The 19,762-nt window shown below is 43.0% G+C and overlaps 1 protein-coding gene across 6 annotated transcripts in view; it reads left to right on the forward strand.

The window, feature by feature from the left end:
• Positions 1–19,762, forward strand: part of Phldb2 (pleckstrin homology like domain family B member 2) — a 235,332-nt gene that overhangs the window by 206,939 nt on the left and 8,631 nt on the right. For 4 of the 6 annotated variants that reach the window (XM_037209732.1, XM_037209733.1, XM_028872045.2 and 1 more), the window contains 10 exons: positions 121–264; positions 898–1,083; positions 2,976–3,116; positions 4,376–4,475; positions 7,297–7,311; positions 8,572–8,592; positions 10,553–10,588; positions 12,838–13,042; positions 18,466–18,556; positions 19,468–19,614. In XM_037209732.1, the coding sequence (XP_037065627.1) occupies positions 121–264; positions 898–1,083; positions 2,976–3,116; positions 4,376–4,475; positions 7,297–7,311; positions 8,572–8,592; positions 10,553–10,588; positions 12,838–13,042; positions 18,466–18,556; positions 19,468–19,614 (1,086 nt within the window). The remainder of the gene's footprint in view (positions 1–120; positions 265–897; positions 1,084–2,975; positions 3,117–4,375; positions 4,476–7,296; positions 7,312–8,571; positions 8,593–10,552; positions 10,589–12,837; positions 13,043–18,465; positions 18,557–19,467; positions 19,615–19,762) is intronic. The other 2 variants (XM_037209734.1, XM_037209735.1) reach the window with 1 other exon arrangement.

Consider the following 19,762-nt stretch of genomic DNA (forward strand, 5'->3'; position numbering starts at 1 on the left):
TAGTGCCCAGGTACCTGGCTGTGTTGCGCTCAGCTAACTCATTGTCCTGGGGACATTAATACTCTCGCATGCCTCAGCTTTTGCTTTCTTTGTGTTTAACTTCTGAATTCCTCCTTTTAGGGCTATATCAGTGTAAATGAGATTAATGAGTCATGTGACAGTTCCACGAATCTATCCCCTTCCACTCAGTTCCCTGCTGATGCTGACGCTGCTGTCACTGAGCCTGCCTCGGCTGTGCCGGTGAGCCAGCCCCAGAGTTCAGAGGTGTGTGGGCATGTGTTTCATTCATTCACTGCTTTTCCTCATGTCAGAAATTAACCCACAGTTCACTGAAAATAATCAAAAGGAATGTGTGTGTTCCAGAGGGCCAGAATGATGCTGAGTTTATGAATAAGACCATATTTGGGGTGGGGTGGGGGGGTGGGGCATTGTTCTACACCAGAAATATTAGAAACCATGAAATGTGTGGTAACAGTGGGCAGCTAGACAAAACTGTCAACAAATAAGGTCAGTGTCTTAGCATTCTAACCAAACCTAATTTTCTTAGATTCCGACTTTCTGGTTTGAATTGCTTTTCTCAGATGGGTTGTGTTGCCTGTTTTGCTTGGCAATATTGAATCATGCTTTCATTGTTATGCTTTTTGAAGCATAACATTTAATGGTAAGCATTCTTGGGAGTGGCCAGGGAAGGGAAGTCTCAGTACCTTCTACTGATCACATTGCCTGCTGTGTGGGATCTTAACAAGGGGCTGAGTGGAAAGAGAGTGCCCATCGTTTGTGATCTTGTGATTGATGCACAAAAGGTCGGAACAATCAGGTGAGGGATTTCACGTCTCTGTCTCATTCGTCCTCTCCTCTCACACTGGTCTGTGTACACCTTTTCTTTCTCCTATAAAGCAGAGATCAGCTGTCTGTTCTGGATTTCTGTTCCCTTCCACTCTTTCTCCTCATCCTGTCACTCAACCTGCATCAGCCCCTTGGCCTGAAGTCACGGCTCCATCTGTCGACCCTTTCCCTCTAAATGACACGCCTCCCCCTCTACCAGCTAAGAAACACAGGCCGCAACAGCAGCTGGAGCAACAGGTAATGAGGGAGGTGGACAGAGCATGGGGATTTGGCCTTGAGAACAAGATCACTCACGTGCTGTTCTTTATCTTTTCCAAAGGTGATTTTTTTTGAAAGGCAAGTTGCAGAGCGGTTTTTCTTTCTTACCTTCTTCTTAAGGATATTTAGTGTGGTCTAAGGGTGCCGGGACTAATAAAGCATTGATATGTTTCATATCGCCATGCTTTTCAGCTCCCATTCAACAAAACAGTGTGGCTTGTCTGGCATCTTTCTCAAGAGGCTGACAAGTATTTCCATAAAATTCATCGTGTAAAACGATTGTGACAAAATCACATTTCTATTGCACAGTCTTGAAGCCGTAATGCTAGATGTCATTCCAGTGCTGTGTCCAGATTGGCGAAACACTTCACAGCTCTCCCTCCATCCTTCCACTGACCCTAGAGAAGAGGTTTTAGGTCCCTCTTAGACTAGGTACCTTTAGGCCTGTGTCTCGGGCTACTGCCACGGTGCTGATGTGAAAGGGAACCGATCAAAGAGTTGAGTCAAATAACGGATGAACTTGGAGGGTGAAAGCATTACACACCTTTCATTTTTTAACGTGATGTTGATCTCATTAGTAGCTTCGTTCAGGGCAGGCAACACCTTGGGTGTCAAAGCAATCCGTTTTCAAACCTGTTGCCTTGTGCCCAATATTAACAATTTCAATGGAGTTTATTGAACTCTGAAAATCAAAGCCTAAGAATTTATGTCATTTGATCACAGTGAAAACAAAAAGTTTTCTGATGCTGCTTTCCAACCTTAATCAGCAACTAACCATCCAAACGTTGAGGATTTATTGTGGTGATGTGGACTCCCTGGCCCTGAATTCCAACTCTGCCACCTTCTAGCTGCAGGACCTCAGGCAGGCTTACTAAATGTCTCTGCACCCCAGATTCCTTGCTTATGAAAAAGAGACAGAAAACCAACCTCACAGGATTGTTACGAGAGCGGAATGAGATCATAAACATGGAGCATCAAGCCTGGCACATAGGAAGCTCCGAATAAATACTAGCTACTGGAAATATACCATTATAAAGTTAAAATGCAAACATTTATCATCACTGGCATGCATTAGTTTTATATTTCAAAAGCCCAAGACTAGCACTAAAGTGATCTAACCAAAGGACACTTTATTATGTAGTCATTTTCCTACCCAAGACATTTTGAGGAGTGAGGAGAGGTCAAGCAAAATTTGGATGTTTTAAGATGGCAAAAATCTTGCCTTAGAAATCTGATTGACGAGAGAGAGAGAGAGAGAGAGAGAGAGAGAGAGAGAGAGGAGAGAGAGAGAGGTAGTCTCTTGGATCATTTACATATGGGAGATTACTATGGGATCTCTTTGGCCATGAGCTTTGAAAATGGAAGTAATTTAGATGGAAGCCATCTATGTAAACCTTACCTTGGTTTGGAGTATTATATAAACTTTCCTGTTACTACTCGTTCTCTTCATCCTCTTCCATTTCCTACTTCTTGTTCCCCTCACCGGGGTCTGTGCCACCACACGGAACTCTCTAGATAGACACAGAGAGTGGAGAACCGCTGGCCTGCGTTGTCCACCTGCTGCCCCTCCATCCACCCCGTGGGACCATCACAGCCATGGCGCCCATTGTATCTATTCATAAGCAGCACGGTAAAAGTGAAAGGTGGATTTTCTTAAAGAAAAATGTCATAGGGCAGAAATAAATAATAGCCATTGTCTAGTCACATCCAACGCTAACTCTAATCTGCTGGCCAACACCAAATTACGCCGTTAGTGTAAAAGGTATTTTCACAATCCAACTTCCAAAGCTCCTCTGTGAGTGCCTTGCTTCTTCGGTGATGAGCGTCAGTCAGTCAAGTTTTGCTGTTCTCCTTTGCGTTTGCGTTTAAAGCACTTTAGAAGTCTGGAAGAAAGGCGAAAGCAGCACAAGGAAGGTCTCTATCTGAGTGACACTTTGCCGCGAAAGAAAACCACACCTTCCATCTCTCCACACTTCAGCAGTGCCACAATGGGGAGAAGCAGCACCCCGAAGGTAGGACTCGGAAGAGCCAAGGCCTTCTCCCTCTGTAACATCTTGTTGTCGCCAACAAAGGCAAAGCCTTTACAATGCAAAAATAACTGAGTGCTATGCCATTACATCTGCTTCTTGGGCAGATACCTGGGCTAAAGAATGTGTTTCCTGCCACCACGCTGCAGGTGGTGGGTACTCTGTACTTAGAGAATGGGTGCCCTCTGGCTGTCCCCATGTTTAGAAGTAACCCAGATCGTAGACTCTGAGCTTCAGGAGTAACAGTACTAAATAGTTATCAGGTGGCGGCTGCATGCATGGCACCCGAGTTAGCCCTTTATGTGAACCTGCCACCACTGTGTAAATGCTTACCCATCACTAACCTAGTGGTGGATAAACTGAGGAAGAAGAGGAAGAAGTAATAACAACCCCAAATCCCTCAATTGGAAACTGAAAGAGTCAGAATGTGAACCCTGGTTGACTAGACACCTGTACCCTCTGCTGGCATGCTCAGGGGCTTATTGTAGAAATGGAGAGAGAAAGAGAGAGAGGAGGGAATAGAAGTGGGGTAGACTTCCAGCCCTTTTCTTATCCATAATTAGAGTAACTATATTGTAATCAGTTACAAGTTGGTGTTTTAAGTGGACTTTATTTGCACGAAAGATTTCGCTATTTAAAAAGAATAAGAGCCGTGCATGGTGGCACATGCCTGTAATTCTGGCATTCGGGAGGCTGAAGCAGGAGGTCACTATGAGTTTGAAGCCTTTCTGGCCTACAGAGCAAGACCCTATCTCAAAAAGCAAGTAACAAATGAAGCCAGCTAAAGCCAGTGGCTCTTAGTGGGTTTGAGCATAGAGAGCGGTAGAGAGAAACTGGAACATCTGGGCATGGACAGCTAGCTTGTCCTTGTGTTTTTGCATGGTGTGCATGCATCCCTGTCCATGCACCTGCCCTCTGCACCTTATGCATGGGGAGCTTTCTGTCACTCACTCTTACAAGACTGTGGACAGTGTCTTTCTCCGCCCATCTTCTCTTTTGGAATCGTTGCTATCGGAGGACATGCGGTGGTGACACTGAGACTTGGGTATAGTTTCTTGAGAGTGACAGTGGGTGAGTGTCCACATCCTTCACCACTTGGCATCAAGAAGTGGGACTGGAGACCAAGCATCTCTGCCCTCTGTACTTAAGAGAGGAGCTTTGGAAACAGGAGTGTGCCCATGTCCTGGAGTACCACTTGGTACTCAGTTGGCCTTGCCTGAAGTATTCCCCCCTGCTTCTCTCAGGCTCACCTGCCTCTGGGGCAGAGCAACAGCTGTGGCAGTGTGCTCCCCCACTCGCTGGCCACCATGACCAAGGACGCAGAGTCTCGGAGGATGCTCAGAGGTATGTATCCTTTAAATCACATGTCAGTTGTCTTTTTTTAAGCATGAGAATTCCCCAGGGAGAGGGGATGAGAGCCAAGTTGGGGATGATAGAGGGAAGATGAACCCACGTCCCAAATTTTACTATTAGTATGTTGCTTTGGGGGAGGGATGTGTGCAACATCATCTTTGTAACATGGTAATGCTTCCCTGTTTGCACATAGTGCCAGCGCATCATAAACACACCTATTATACTTTACAAGTTCAATCCAACTTCCATACTGGAAAGGGCTTGAGAGAATTACTAACCTTCCCATTCGATTGAAACAAAGAAAAGGGAAATCACTGAAATGCAGAGAAATTTCCAGGGCACTTAGCAAAGATCACTGGTCTTGTCTGTGGCTGAGACACTATGTTAAATGACCCCTGAGCTGGAGTCAATGAGCTGACCTTGTTAATGGGCTCAGAAGTGAATTTCTTTGAGCCTTTTGATTGTAAGCATAAGGACTTCTACTGTGTATTTAGGTTTTAGGTCCACCTTGATTCTTGGTATGTGTTCTTTGAAACAACATATTACATGTGTAATAGGGTTATCAAATAGTCCTTAGGGGAGACTGAAAGAAGGGACTACAGTGACATTCCAGAAGCAAGACTCTTATTGAAATAAAGTTACTGTGTTAGTACAGTAGTTTACATCAGCAACTTATGTTGGCTTTAATTTCTTAATTAAATTTGTGCTAGATACCAAGAATGCAAATGAATGGCATATTATTTAACTTTGAAATGCTTGGAGACTAGAGAGGAAGGATGGAGACACATAATAGATGGTCTTAATAAAATGTCAAATACAACAGTGAAGGCCTGTCAAAGATGTAAAGGGAAAAGCTGGCAGACATTTGACTATCAAACGTATTCATGAATGAATGGGTTGACATCTTGCCCTTTATGTGAATTAAAATTGAATTCTGATTGGTGGGCCTCTCCACTGATGATATTAGGGTATAATCACTCTGTGTGTGTGTGTGTGTGTGTGTGTGTGTGTGTGTATGTGTGTGTGTGTGTACACATACATACACACATACTACATATGCATATACATGTGCATATATGTTTATATAGACAATATGTGTGTGATATATGTACTACTGGAATGAGGTTTCAAATCAGCATTGGAAGTGATTTAATGAATTAATGGAGCAAACAATTTTTTTCTGGGTAGTAAACACCTGTATTTCTAGCACTCGGGAGGCTGAGACAGGAGGATCATAAGTTTGAGGTCATCCTGAGCTGTATAGTGAGACCTTGTCTTAAAAGAAGGAGTTAATAAAGCTGGGTAAAGTGACATTGGCCTGTAATCTCCCTACTTGGCAGGGGGGAAGAGGAGGCAGGAGGGTTCAGGAATTTAAGGCTAACCTGGGCTAGGTAGCAAAAAAAAAAAAAGGGTTAAGGCAGGCTATCGTGTTTATTTGAGGTTTATATTTGTAATATTTAAATAAAATATTAGACTTCTGTTTTATTTATTATAATTTCTTAAGATAAAAATAATTCTTAGTATTCACAATAAGCATAGAAGTCTGTTTTGGCTCTCACTTATTTCTGTCAACTTGAAGGTCATTTCTGTTTTCTCTTGAACCAATTTTTCTGTGATATTAATAGGCTTCCTTTATAATGTATATTCCACTCTGGTGGAAGGCATCCAAGCTTGGATTGGCCATGCAACTGAGACCTTTCTGCATATTTATGAACTTTCCATCCTGCATATTCATGAGCTCTCTATAGTACAGTGATTTAGGGAAAGGTGGAACATCGAGGAAAGAGAAGAGGGGTCAGAAATGACTGTGCCCAGGACCATGAACAGTCTTTTAACTAGAGAGCATGGAAAGCTGGGCTTAGCATTAAATGCTTAGATCCGTGAAGTTGAGAGTTGCTTACAGTACCGTGCTTGGGAGAAGATGATGAAGCTAGGGAACCTTTGGTCGACTGTCCTAATCTACATTCCCCTTAAAGATTGGAATACCTCGAGTGAGTCTGCTCAAGAGAACCTAAGCCAACCCCGTGAGGTAGTGTTAGGGATGTAGACTCTGCACAGTCTACTTTCTGGTTTATCTTTGGTGCTCTTGTTCTCCTTTGGCATGACTTTTGTGCACTTGAGGAGACGGTAGCTTCAGGCTTTGCTGCCCTCCCGAAGTCATGTCCTGCTTAGAGCTTCCTGGGACTCTGATGGGAAGGCTCTGAAGAAACAAGACTATCATAGGCTGATCCAAGTGTTCTGTGAAGTCGGTCTGCTCCTCTACCCAGAGGAGGGATGGCCAGGGATGGTATTTCCTTAAGCCACAGCAGATGGTAAAAATCGGCAAGAGTTTACCCAAAGCCCATATGGGTGTCTCACAGAGACCTGGAGGGGTGAATCATGTATTCGTTTAGAATTGTTTCAGCAGCACGTGTTGATGTCATGAGAATAGCAAATGTGATTAAAAGTGCAGTCTGGACAAATTTCTGTCTACTACGTTTTCATTATGTCAAATTTAGTGAGACTTCGTCATTTACTTTTTTATGAACACAATTAACTAAAGTGCACCATTTTTTTGCTGCTGTTCCTAATGGATACATCAAGGATGATGGTGTAAGTATAAGCCTTCTTCAATCAGTACTGTTTCCATAGCACTGACAATGTGGCTCAAGGAACATTGAAAGGAACTGTGTTAAAAGGCGAGAGCTGAGGACCTGGACTCCTGAAGTTGGAGAGGTCGTTGGCTTTTTTTTTATACAGCTTGTCAACTGTTCTTTGTAGCTTTAGAACAAATGAGATTTTTATCTTTTTTTTTTTTTCTTGTTAACTGCAGGAAAGCCCAAGAAAGGTATGACAACCTCCTTGTGTGGTGTTTTTGTTTCCAGCAAATATCAAAAGGTCATTGTCAAGTAATGTTTATGACCTGCTCTGATTTTAAAGCCTGCAATGGTGGATTTTCAGTCTGATGGTTCCTTTTAGCCAATAAAGAAAAAAAAAAACTGCTGTACATTTTATGGAACACAATGCTTGCGGCAGCTGCTGTTCCTTCGAAGGCAGCTGCATGACTCTCTTTTGTTTGGGCTCTTATAACAAGTTCCGACCATGCAGGAGACACAGATACTGTGACAGCGTTCATTGGTGAGGTTCTTTGTAGTCCTACGTTCATTGGAGAGGCCACTCAGAAGAGTGGGCATCAAACGTATGCAGGCTCAGTGCACAACCTCTCCTTCTAAGAGGCCAGCTAGACAAGCGGAAGGGTAGGAGAATTTGGGAAACCCTGGTGTATTTGTTTCACTTAAGCTCATTTGGTAAGGAAGACTTTGGAGGGTGGAGAAAAGTATAAACACCTGGCCTGGATAAGCAAGATGGCTGTTGGCGAGGTTAGGTAGCAATACATAGCATAAGGAAGAACTTGTTATAAAGTTTCGTGGGCTGTGCATCGGATAATTGAATGGCATCTAAAATTTTGGTTGATCTAATTGTGTTTATGTGTGTGGGTGTTTTGCCTGCCTGTTTTCTTGTGCACCACACATGGACCTGGTGCCCAAGGAGTCCAGGAGAGGGCATCATATCTCCTGCATCTGGAGTTAACAAAAGGTTGTGAACTGTCGTGTGGGTTTTAGGAATAGAACCCAGGTCCTCTGGAAGAGCAGCCAGTGCTCTTCACCACTGAGCCACCTCTCCAGCCACTTGAATAGGAAATTTTACCAAGTTCTTGAATACTATTTGCTACTGTCTGCTCAAAGATGATTTTATAAATATAATCTTGGGGTTTATCATTATTATTATTATCATAGCTATTTTCTGGTTGGTGAATATGTGTGCAATTTTTTTTCTTTTATAACAAATCTTTTTTTTTCTAACAATGCATGTATCATGAACCTTTTTAAAAATCTTGAGCTTTTCTCTCTAACCTTAGCTTGAATGTAAAATGTGACTATCATTCATGTTCATCTGCTGTTATTACTAATATGTCAAAGAGTGCATGTTGGGGTGAATAGGTTCCCATCCCCATGCCAGCCTTTCTGACCCTGTATCTTTCCCCTCTCTCTGCCTCTCTCCCTCCCCTCCTGACTTGTCCATTCTTCTGGCTGTGGACGGTCATTAGGAAGAATGAACGCCTCAGCAGGTGAGCTGTGACTGGTACATTGGCAGATGTGCCCTCTCTTCCATCCTAAGCCCTGGGTGTCACTGGACATCATCCTAATGTCCACATGAAGACACAGATAGACACATTAAGACACACATCATCCTAATGTCCACATGAAGACACAGATAGCCATTAACGATGTATCGGACGTATTTGATATATGCTGGGAAAACTACCTATCTCCGTGTGGATAATTCACAAGAGAACTTTGGGCACCAATAGGCCAGAATTCATTGAAATTGGCATTAACAATAAGAAAAATGGCTGGTCTTTGTGCTCCAATCTAATGGCTTTCCTGGCAAGGAAGGCGACTGAGTGGGTTGTTTCCTGGTGTATTCTGTGCTGTGGAACAAGCCTAGACATGAGGCCTTGCTTTGTAGACCTTAGGACTACCCCGTCACACAGCTCTTTCAAGAGCCTTTATGTTAATTTTAATTTTTTTTAGAGTTCTTTTCATTCCACTGAATGGTTTTTTTTTTTTCTCTATAACTGGAAAAAGAACCACAAAACCAAGTGGACTTGGGTTGAGGACCTCTCCAGTTTCCTAACTTAGATCCCATACTTCACCCCGAAAAGTGGATGCATTCCTGCTTTATCTGACCGCTCAGATAGTTGGGGTTTATAGATGAAAGGTGAATTCATTCAGTGGTTCTTGTGGTGTCTTCAGGGTAAGTAGGCAGGGGGTCTGCTGTGAGCAGGATACCCCTGTTGCCCTCACAGAACCTCCCTGAGTGGAGGAAGCTCAGGCCACTGCCTCTCTTGACTCAGCAGTTCCTGAAACTGCCACTCACTCTCTCCAGCTCTTCAAGCTCTGGTCTGCTCTGTTTTTTCCTTTATAGAAAGTACCCACAGCGTTGGGTGGTCAGATCTGAGCTCAAATCCCCAAACCAGCCACTCAGGTGCAATTCTAAGGTTACAAGGGAGAGATCTATGCTCTTATTTGTTGACTTATTTGTTTCCTTTACTAAAAACAAACAAACAAACAAAAACTCTTGTTATTTATGCCAGGTTGACCTGGAACTCACAATAATCCTACTGCCTCGGCCTCTTGAGTGCTAGCATTACAGGTACACACCCACCCTACTATGGCCACACCCTTACTTACAATGGTGGGAGAACTTATTTTAAAATTTGTTTGGCAGAGAAAAGCCATCTCAGGTTGACAGTTGTAACAAACAACTATGGCCAGTGGGCAGTGTTGAGTAGCTCGGTGAGGTGAATATCCTGTTCACACTGGAAATGAAAATCCTGCATTGGAAATGGTCTCATCTTCTGCAGGCTTTGTCGTTTAAGCTGCTGTAGAGCTTTAAGGTCCTTTTTCTGCTTTTGGAATGACTGGGCAAGCCCCCTGAGCGGAGCAAAACTCAGCCAATTAGTAGACAGTCTGGGAACCTGAGGTCCACAAGTCATGGGGCAGTTCCACCGTAGTGTAGCTGTTCCTTGTGCGCATGTCTGAAAACATTGAGCTTTTAGTTTCCTGTCCCTCTTACCTGAAGGTACAAACTCATTTTCTTAGTCTGTGATATTTCTGAAGAAAGCAAAACAAAACCCAGAACTCTGGAAGACTGGAGAGGCACATCATGGGTTGTTTGAGAAGAACGAGCCCTCCTTTTAGCTGTCTCCAGAACATGTTAATTCTTCCTGGAGACTGACTTTTCCTCACTGAAGAAAGCTCATTGGGGAAGGAGAGAGGGAGAGGCTGGGATAGAAATCACAGCCAGGGCTGTAATTCTCATAGGCTCTAAATGACATGAAAGGATTTATTTTTCACATTGGCATGAGGACCTGTCTTCTGGGTAATCGATACCAATGTGAAGACTTTCTATGCATCAGCATTGTCTGAAAGTCATAAGGAAATAATTACGTGTAGCCTTTTCAAATAATTTCTCTTTTCATTTTCCCTCCCTTTGCTAATGAATATCTGGAAATGATGTAAAAGGAACAATTACTAATTCCAAAAGTTCAAGTGTAAAAGGTAAATATCTGTGTGATGACTTTATTGCCTTTCTTTTAAACGGTGACCCAAGCTGCACACTTGGAATGCCTGGCTTTGTGGGGTGCTGTGTGCACGGATCACTGCTGTAAAGGATGCTCTGTCTGCTCTCAGTGTGCCTCTGTGCTTGGCATCCTTCCCTAGTTCCCTGATATGGATCTGTAATTTAGAGCAGCAGATCGTGTGAGGAAATCTCATTTTCCTAGAGATGCATAAGTCTGAATAACACATATTCACACAGACCTCCAGAACCACGCAGATACAAAGGGACACAAAAATATGCATGTCACTCATAAATTTTACAGATCCGTTCGATAGATGATACTTTATTAAGGCATCATGGGTGAGGCTCCTAATTCTAAACAAATGTTAAGTCAGCAGCTGTGGAAGCTCCTTTGATTTGTTTCTTTTATGGGTTTTTGGTGGTGGTGGTCATGGTAGTATTGTTATTTTGTTTTTATCTTTTTGTTTTCTTTAGGCCACTTTTTTTTTTCTTAATTAAAATCCTCCTGAGCTGGAGAGATGGCTGAGAGGTTAAAAGCACTGACTGCTCTTCTAGAGGTCCTAAGTTCAATTCCCAGCAACCACATGGTGGCTCACAACCATCTATAATGAGATTTGGTACCCTCTTCTGTCATGAAGGTATACATGCAGGCAGAATACTGTACACATAATGAATAAATAATTTTTTTTAAAAAAGGTAGTGTTGCTGGAGGGCTTCTCTCCAGGTTCCCCAAGCCCCGCAGTCCCACAATCCACGTATAAAATAATCACTCAGACGCTTATATCACTTATAAACTGTATGGCCGTGGCAGGCTTCTTGCTAACTGTTCTTTTATCTTAAATTAACCCATTTTTATAAATCTATACCTTGCCACGTGGCTGGTGGCTTACCAGCGTCTTCACATGCTGCTTGTCCTGGCGGTGGCTGCAGTGTCTCTCCCCTCAGCCTTCCGCTTCCCAGAATTCTCCTCTCTCCTTGTCCCACCTACTTCCTGCCTGGCCACCTACTTCCTGCCTGGTCACTGGCCATCAGTGTTTTATTTATATAGAACGATATCCACAGCAAGGTAGTTCCCAAGAAAAGATGCCATATTTAAGTGGTCTACTTGTAAACTCTTAATAGGCCTGCTATTAACTCCCTGGATTAATGGGAAATAGATTTCCGTCTTATCAGAAAAAGAGATTCTAAACTATGGAAAAACATGATGATGAACTTGGGGATTTCTCACTTCCATCCCTGCTTCCTGTGTGTGTATGACAGAGAACTGAAAAGAGCAGTGTGATTTTTAATGCCCAGAGGTAGCTATAACAAGACCTCAGGTAAGGCACTGACCTCATATGCCAGCTGCCAGAGTACAGGAGGAAAGAAAATTCCTTTCATTTATGGTGCTTTTGATCCTATTGACACCCACATTTTCAAATAGTCAGCAGCAGTTAGCTCAGGGCTGACTGCTAAAGTGGGCAAAGGAAAGTTAACAACGTAGCCAGGAGGCGGAGCCTAGCTCTGGGAAGGATTATTGACCCTGAATATTTTAAAAGAGTAATTGGCAGACAAGAGAAATTGGAGGAGAAAGGGAGAACAAAAGGCAGAGACAGCCGACTATGAAAGAGACAAACGCCGATTGCATCTGAAACGGATGAAAACATGACAGACACTATGAAATAGACATTTCTCAACACTTACCCCTGCAAAATCCACTTGCTGTTTTGTGAATGCTCCTAAAATCTGAATGCAGTTGCAGGAATGACTGCCTGGTAATGCCCACACTGCACTGGGCATCACAGTGCCTTCACTTAAACACAGCTACTTCTAGAGGGTTCAGAGCCTTTCACTGTGCTTCTGGTTTCTGGGGATTGTGCATGCATGTGTGCATGCATTTGCATGTGTGCATGTGTGTGTGTGTGTGTGTGTGTGTGTGTGTGTGTCTTTTAATGCCCTGATGTATTACTCTCAACATTGTAGGGATGCTGAGTTGTAGGGATGAGATTTAAGATGTGCCAAGTGATTGAACTGACAAATAAAATACCTCACATGATCACGTCTTTCAAATTCTTGCTCACACTGGGCACGACACTGTTTCTTTGATCTTTTTGACTTCAGAATATATTAAACCAGTGTCCAGATGTCACATGCAGATGTTTCTCATTACTGGCTTGAGTCTGTAGATTCATGAGATTCTGAGCTTGATAAATGAGACATATTTACATATTTATGGCTTTCTCCTTAGGTTATAATCATCAACAGATGAATGAAGGACAGAGACAGAAACCTGAATTTTACAACCGCACAGCATCTGAGTCCAATGTCTACTTGAATAGTTTCCATTACCCAGATCACAGCTACAAGGACCAGGCCTATGACACGTTGAGCCTGGACAGCTCGGATAGCATGGAGACCAGCATTTCTGCCTGTTCACCAGACAATATCTCTAGGTAAGGCTGGATGAAAACCACCTTCCAGTTTCAAACCTAAACTCATCAAATTGAGACACAATATATATTATAAGCTCAAATTTTAGATATAAAATGCACAATGCAGATGGGTGCTGGGAATCTGGGGACTCTGGGAAATCATTACCTGACATTATATGTATTTTGCCGGCCATGTGTCACATGATCCATTTCCTCACTTTGAGTTTTTTATGCTTGGTTCACTGTGCTCCAAAACTCGTTCCCTCTGTCAGTAGACTCCAGATTCTGTTTGCCTTTGCTTTTTATTAATAAAGCAATGATCTCCAGGACCAGAGTCAGAATTTCAAAAGCCTTTTGACCCTTTTGCTTTGGTAGAGAGAAAGCTTTAATTATTTTGTATATTAAAAATCTGTGCAAGGATTTAGACAGTCATATTTGTCTTCATCTTTTGAGACAAACAAAATGGTGCTGTGGACTCGGGAGCAAACACATCTAAATTATAAAGTAGTGGGGGTAGTTCTCCTTTCTGAAGGTTGGCCACGAATGTATGCCCTGCCATCTACTGGGTAACGTGAAACCCAGATCCAGCATTCCAGCCTCACCTGTCTCTTCTCCCAACACCTTTCTAGCTCTCCAGGATGAGGGCTCCCAATGCACCGAGAAAATTGATGCTAACATTCTCTCATACACTGAGCACAAAGTCAGTTAAGTAAAGGTTTGGGAAGTCAGTAAAAAGGCAAGAGTAAAAATAGGAGCCATCGTAGGTGGCATCCAGGAAATCTCCTAAAAAGTTCTGGAATTTAAGCGGAATGGGATTTTTGTAGACTTTGCCTTCAATTATTTGCTTTCCAAGACATAAGACTTTCCCCCCCTAATTTATGGACTAGATGTTTTAAAATACATTTTCTGACCTCCCTACACACATATATAATGTATTTTGATCTCACTCACCACTATTACACTCTGATCCCTCCAACCGCCTCTGAGCCCCTTCCGCCTCTGAGCCCCTGAGACCTGTTTTTCTGACCCTTGTGTTTATTGACAGTCTAAATAAAGAGCAAGGCCAGCGCCAGCTCCAGTCATTTTCTGGTCCTCACGAAAATGATGTTTCAACGGAAAGTGAAGGCGAATGTGCCCACACTTGAGTGATTCTATCATTCTACAAATGGCTTTTCTGTGACATAATCAACCACAATACCAAGTTTGTGTCACCAGGGTTTCGGAATGGCATTACTTCTTTAATAGACTTATAATTTGGGGATATTTTAATGCATAGTTTTAAAAAATTCTTCAGCACAGCAATTTTTTGGTTTGGTCCTTGGATGCTGTGTGTACCAGTTTCAAGACGATCCTGTTCCACAGCACACGTCCCAATAGTCTCTGTATTGCTTGTTTGCTTGGAGTTTGTCGAGGTTCTTTCAGCATAATAAGGAGTAAAAGCTTACCTGAATAGAATATGCCTTTAAAATTTTTTTTCTTTTTAGATATGTTTATTTTTATTTTATGAATATGAGTGTTTTTCCCTGCATGTATGTCTGCACTGTGTGTATGTACCTGGCTCCTGTGGAGGCCAGAAGAGGGCGTCAGATCCCCTGGAGTTACTGACAGGTCTATACACAGTTAATTACAGTTACAGACAGCTGCTACATGGGTGCTGGAAATTGAACCCAGGTCCTCTGGAGGGGCAGAAGATGCTCTTAACCAGTGAGCCATCCCTCCAGGCCATAACATACAATTTTTAAAGGTAGTTAGTGGCATTGGAGTGGAATTCCTAATTTCTCTCTCATCACTTTACACTCCACTTTTGTTGGTAGTTTCTACTTTAGGTTCAATTTTTTGACATTTTGAGTAAGCACTTAGTGATAGCTGACCATGAGCGTTCGTTATCTACAACCGCCCGCACAATAGGACCAGCCCTGGGGGAAGCAGCTATGGACGGTAATAGGGCTGTGCACAATGATTTACCAGGAATGGTAACTCTGCAGGAACGCTGTCATACAGTGTGGCATTGTATTCCCCCAAATATTGTTCATGCTAATAAACTTATCTGGGGTCAGAGACAGAGCAGCCACAATATTAAACATAAAGGATTGGCAGTGGTAGCACATACCTTTAATCCTAGCATTCCAGAGGCAGAAATCCATGTGTTCAAGGATACAGCCAGGTATGGTGACTCATCACAGCTTTAATCCCAGAAAGCAAGCCTTTAATCCCAGGGAGTGGTGGCAGAAAGCAGAAAGGTATATAAGGCGTGAGGACCAGAAACTAGAAGCATTTGGCCTGGTTAAGCATTTTGGCTGGTTAAGCATTCAGGCTTCTAGCAGCAGTTCAGCTGAGACTCATTCTAGATGAGGACTCAGAGGCCTCCAGTCTGAGGAAACAAGACCAGCTGAGAAATTGGCAAGGTGAAATAGTTGTGGCTTGTTCTGTTCTCTGATCTACCAGCATTGACCCCAATAACTAGCTTTGGGTTTGATTTTATTAATAAGAACTTTTAAGATTCATGCTACAATACAGAGATCTAAGGGACAGTTGTGTCTCACCAGACACACACACACACACACACACACACACACACAACTATGTGAAATGATGGCTATGTTAAAGAGATTGATTTTGGTAATCATTTTACTTTTTACGATGTATGCATGCATCACAACATCACATTATGCACCACAAATATGTACAAGTGTCAGTTGGACACATACTCGATAAAGCTGTTTGTCTTTTGAAAACAAAAGACCAACAAAAACAGTAAATAATAAAATCTAAATAAATATAAATTGTATAGAATGTGATGAGTGAGGTAAGCTATGGTGAGTTTCTTTTGTGTGTAGGTGTGTGCATGTGTGTATATGTATGTGTATAAGATATATATATATATATATATATATACATATATATAATATTCCAAGTTATCACTTATTTATACATACACATGGTTTTTAACATTTTAATTTGATTTTTTAACCTCTAATTGTGTGCATGCACGCGTGTGAGTGTGTGTGTGTGTGTGTGTGTGTTGCTGAGAATGGAACCCACAGCTTCCTGCACCCTAAGCAAGTGCTCTACCATTTAGCTATAGCCCCAGTCCTAATTTTTTTAATTGGGAGGTTTGAAGACCCGTGACTTATTTGAGACATGGCCATACAAGTGTGATCCTGGACAGCAGCATGGAATATGCATGTATTTGTATTCTCTTGCATGGCCTGCAGCATATAATATCCTCAGCTTTCTCAGCTGGGTCAGTGAAGTTTGTTCCTTTCCATCTATAACTTACACTTTTGCCTCTTGCCCAACAGCTAATGGGAAAAAATAGCAAAAAAGAAAGGAAGAAAGAAACAAAGAGAAGGAAGGAAGGAGGAAAAAAGAGAGAGAGAGAAAGAAAGTAAAGAAACAAGTCATTGTATTCTGTTTCTCATGGAATAATACATGGATAAAAGTGGCCCCAACACACACTGCACCCAGTTTTTAGGTCGGTAAGATTCCAGTGTCCCTTAGACAGTCCATAATCCATATCCGTTCCTAGTGGGACTGGCAGTTTTGAGAAGATAAGCTATGTGCTCTGCATTACTGAGGTCCTTCATCTCTTCAGAAGCTCTCCTAGTCTTAGATCGGAGGTATCTTAGGTTTGATTTTATCAAAAATAGTTGAGGCTGGATGTGATGTTTCATACCTGTAAATTCCAGTTTTTAAAAGTCAGGGTAGGGGCCGGGCGGTGGTGGCGCATGCCTTTAATCCCAGCACTCGGGAGGCAGAGCCAGGCGGATCTCTATGAGTTCGAGGCCAGCCTGGGCTACCAAGTGAGTCCCAGGAAAGGCGCAAAACTACACAGAGAAACCCTGTCTCAGAAAAAAAAAAAAAAGTCAGGGTAGGAAGATGGTGAATTGTAGGCCAGCCTGGGCTACATAGTGAGACCCTGACTCAGCAGTTGATACAAGCCTGGATAGATGACTCAGTCCCTTAAGTACTTGCCACACAATGTTAGGATCTGAGTTTGATCCTTATAACCAGGATAGACAGATAGATAGATAGATAGATAGATAGATAGATAGATAGATAGATAGATAGATAGATAGAAAGATAGAAAGATAGATAGATAGGCAGTCAAGCAGGCAGACAGACAGATGTTAGGCATGGTGGTATAGGCTTGCCATCCCAGTAAGATGAGGCAGAGCCAGATCCCTTGAATTTTAAATGGCCAGCCAGTCTAGTTGGGAAGGTCTAGGTTTGTGAGAGATTCTGTCTCACAAAAGTAAGCAGAGGGCTCGTGAAGAACACCACCTCTGGCCTCTACACACACGTGCACACACGTGTACCACCCCCACAAGTGCCCATATAAAAATATTATTTAGTCATGCTTTATATGATGTACTCCATAATAACCCGAAGGGCTCTGTGTGTTCCCCTTTGCACACATTCTTATACATTGTCAACGAGTGTGCCTCTTGGGCTGGACTTTGTGCTATGAGGACACAAACAAAACAGCCTGTCAATTCTCAAGTGGACCTAGAAACAAGGTAGGCGCTTGAGTGAGCACAGCACACCATGCAGGACACAGCAAGGCTCTCCCTGAACGAAACATCTGGATACACGACCTCTGACCTAGACCCCCTGGATGTTCTTGCAGCTCCCACTCTCTTGGGTTTTTTTTCCCTTCACTTGTTGGGGTGATGTCCTTTCCAAACATGCGTTTCTTTTGTAGCTTTTGTATCCCTTTGTGCATTTTCCCCACTGATATGACAGGGGGGGCTTTGAACAAAAGTGACCAGCGCTTACTCAGTGCACCAGTGCAAGTCACCTTGACAGTGGTATCCTTTAAAAAGTAAAATGCCCCCACATACAAAGGCAGAGCAAGTGACTTCAGACGCTAGGCGTCATTCACACGGGACGTGATGATAGTCTAGTTGGTACGATGATTTGAGAGTTGGTAACTGACGGGGAGGCTCACATGGATGTCACTCTTAGACTTCAAGGCTGCATTTTGGATGTCTGCTTTTTAAGACTTAGCTTTGTGTCTTTGCTTCTGACGGGCTTACACTGGCCTTGTTTTGCGTGCCCATCCATCTTTGACTCCTACACTGAGATTAGTCGATCTCTGCTTTGATTTTCAGACATGACTTGATTGGACCCTCAAGACTCATGAGTAGTAAACATGCTTCAAATTGTATGTGTTTTCATTGTGACATGTAACCTGACTCTGTGTGTGTGTGTGTGTGTGTGTGTGTGTGTGTGCGTGTGAGTAATTTGATTGTGATATGTAACTTTAGTGTGCGTGTGTCAGAGAGACTTATCGGGATGAACAAATGTGGATTTTTAAAATATATTTTTATTAATTCTTTGAGAATTCCACATGTGCATATGGTGTATTTTGATCACAATCCCCCTCCCCGGCTCCTCCCCCTCAGCAAATAATTCTGAAAAGATTTTTTTATTCTCATCAGTGCCAGCACATCCAACATTGCCAGAATAGAAGAGATGGAGAGACTTCTGAAACAGGCCCAGGCTGAGAAGACCCGGCTACTTGAATCCAGGGTAAGGCGGAGGGCTCCTGCAGGGAGTCTGTGATGGGCATGGGACAGGAGCCCACACTTACCAGCAGCCTTCCTTCCGGGCCCTTCCTGAGCACAGTGACCTTGGGTAGCCACTCAGTCCCCATTCCTTCTAGCACCCGAAGGAACGGGTGCTAGAGAGGTGGCTCCCAGGGTCCTTTACTGCACTTTTACGCCCCGAAACTTCAGGCGTGTGCCTGAGTTTTACCCAGACCGAAATGGATAATGGATACTCTCCACTGCGTTTCCCCCTTGATGGCCACGTGGATGTTTTCTTGAGGGAATAGGGAAAGTTGACATCTCTTTCCGTGTTCTCCTGTCTTTCCCACCTCATGCTGACCTCATGGTTGTGAAATCCCAAACCCCCATGTTATTGTGACTTTATTTCAGGCCAGAATCAGAAGAACTTCCTTAGGAATCCCCCCACCCCCAACGCCTTTGCATCCTGCCCTGAGGGCACCTCCTTTCCTTTTCTGCTTCCCACAAAGCTTCCTCCGTGACCTCCAGCCAGGAAGCTACAGAGCAGTAACAGGAATTGGAGGGACCTGTGGCCTTCACCCGGGAGAGTCTCCCAGAGAAAAGCCCGTGTTGTGTGGCCAGTAGTACATGACAGTTTACAAGGAAGAACCAAATGCCTGCTTATAGCCACAGCCAGATTTTCAGTGAAGACTAATATTAAATTGTTGGGTGATTACTTAATGCCATAAGATGGCTTAGGGAGCTATGTAGACAGTGATCATGGTTTGTGTTAGTCCAGGTTATGTATTGAAGAAACTAGCATACAACATGAGACTTGCCTAATGATAATTGGAGCTGGAGTATTTATTAATTGGTCCCTTCAAGTGTGAATGTCATGGTTTTTAAATATTTATTGTTCTGTATGATGATAATTAGGAACGGGAAATGGAAGCCAAGAAACGAGCTCTGGAAGAAGAAAAACGACGCCGGGAAATTCTGGAAAAACGACTGCAAGAAGAAACCAGCCAGAGGCAGAAGTTAATAGAAAAAGAAGTAAAAATCAGAGAGAAGCAAAGGGCACAGGTCCGTCAATGTGGATGCATAGGTGTAGGACGCCCCCTGGTGGTCATTTTGTAGAAGACATTAATTCTGACCAAATGCCTAGTGCTTGACAGAATGGTTAAGATATAGGTTAGTGTGCCGGCTGTGTTCATTTTAGAACTTCTAGGGA

Source organism: Peromyscus leucopus, chromosome 12 (genome assembly GCF_004664715.2).
Source record: "Peromyscus leucopus breed LL Stock chromosome 12, UCI_PerLeu_2.1, whole genome shotgun sequence".
Lineage (NCBI taxonomy): Eukaryota > Metazoa > Chordata > Mammalia > Rodentia > Cricetidae > Peromyscus > Peromyscus leucopus.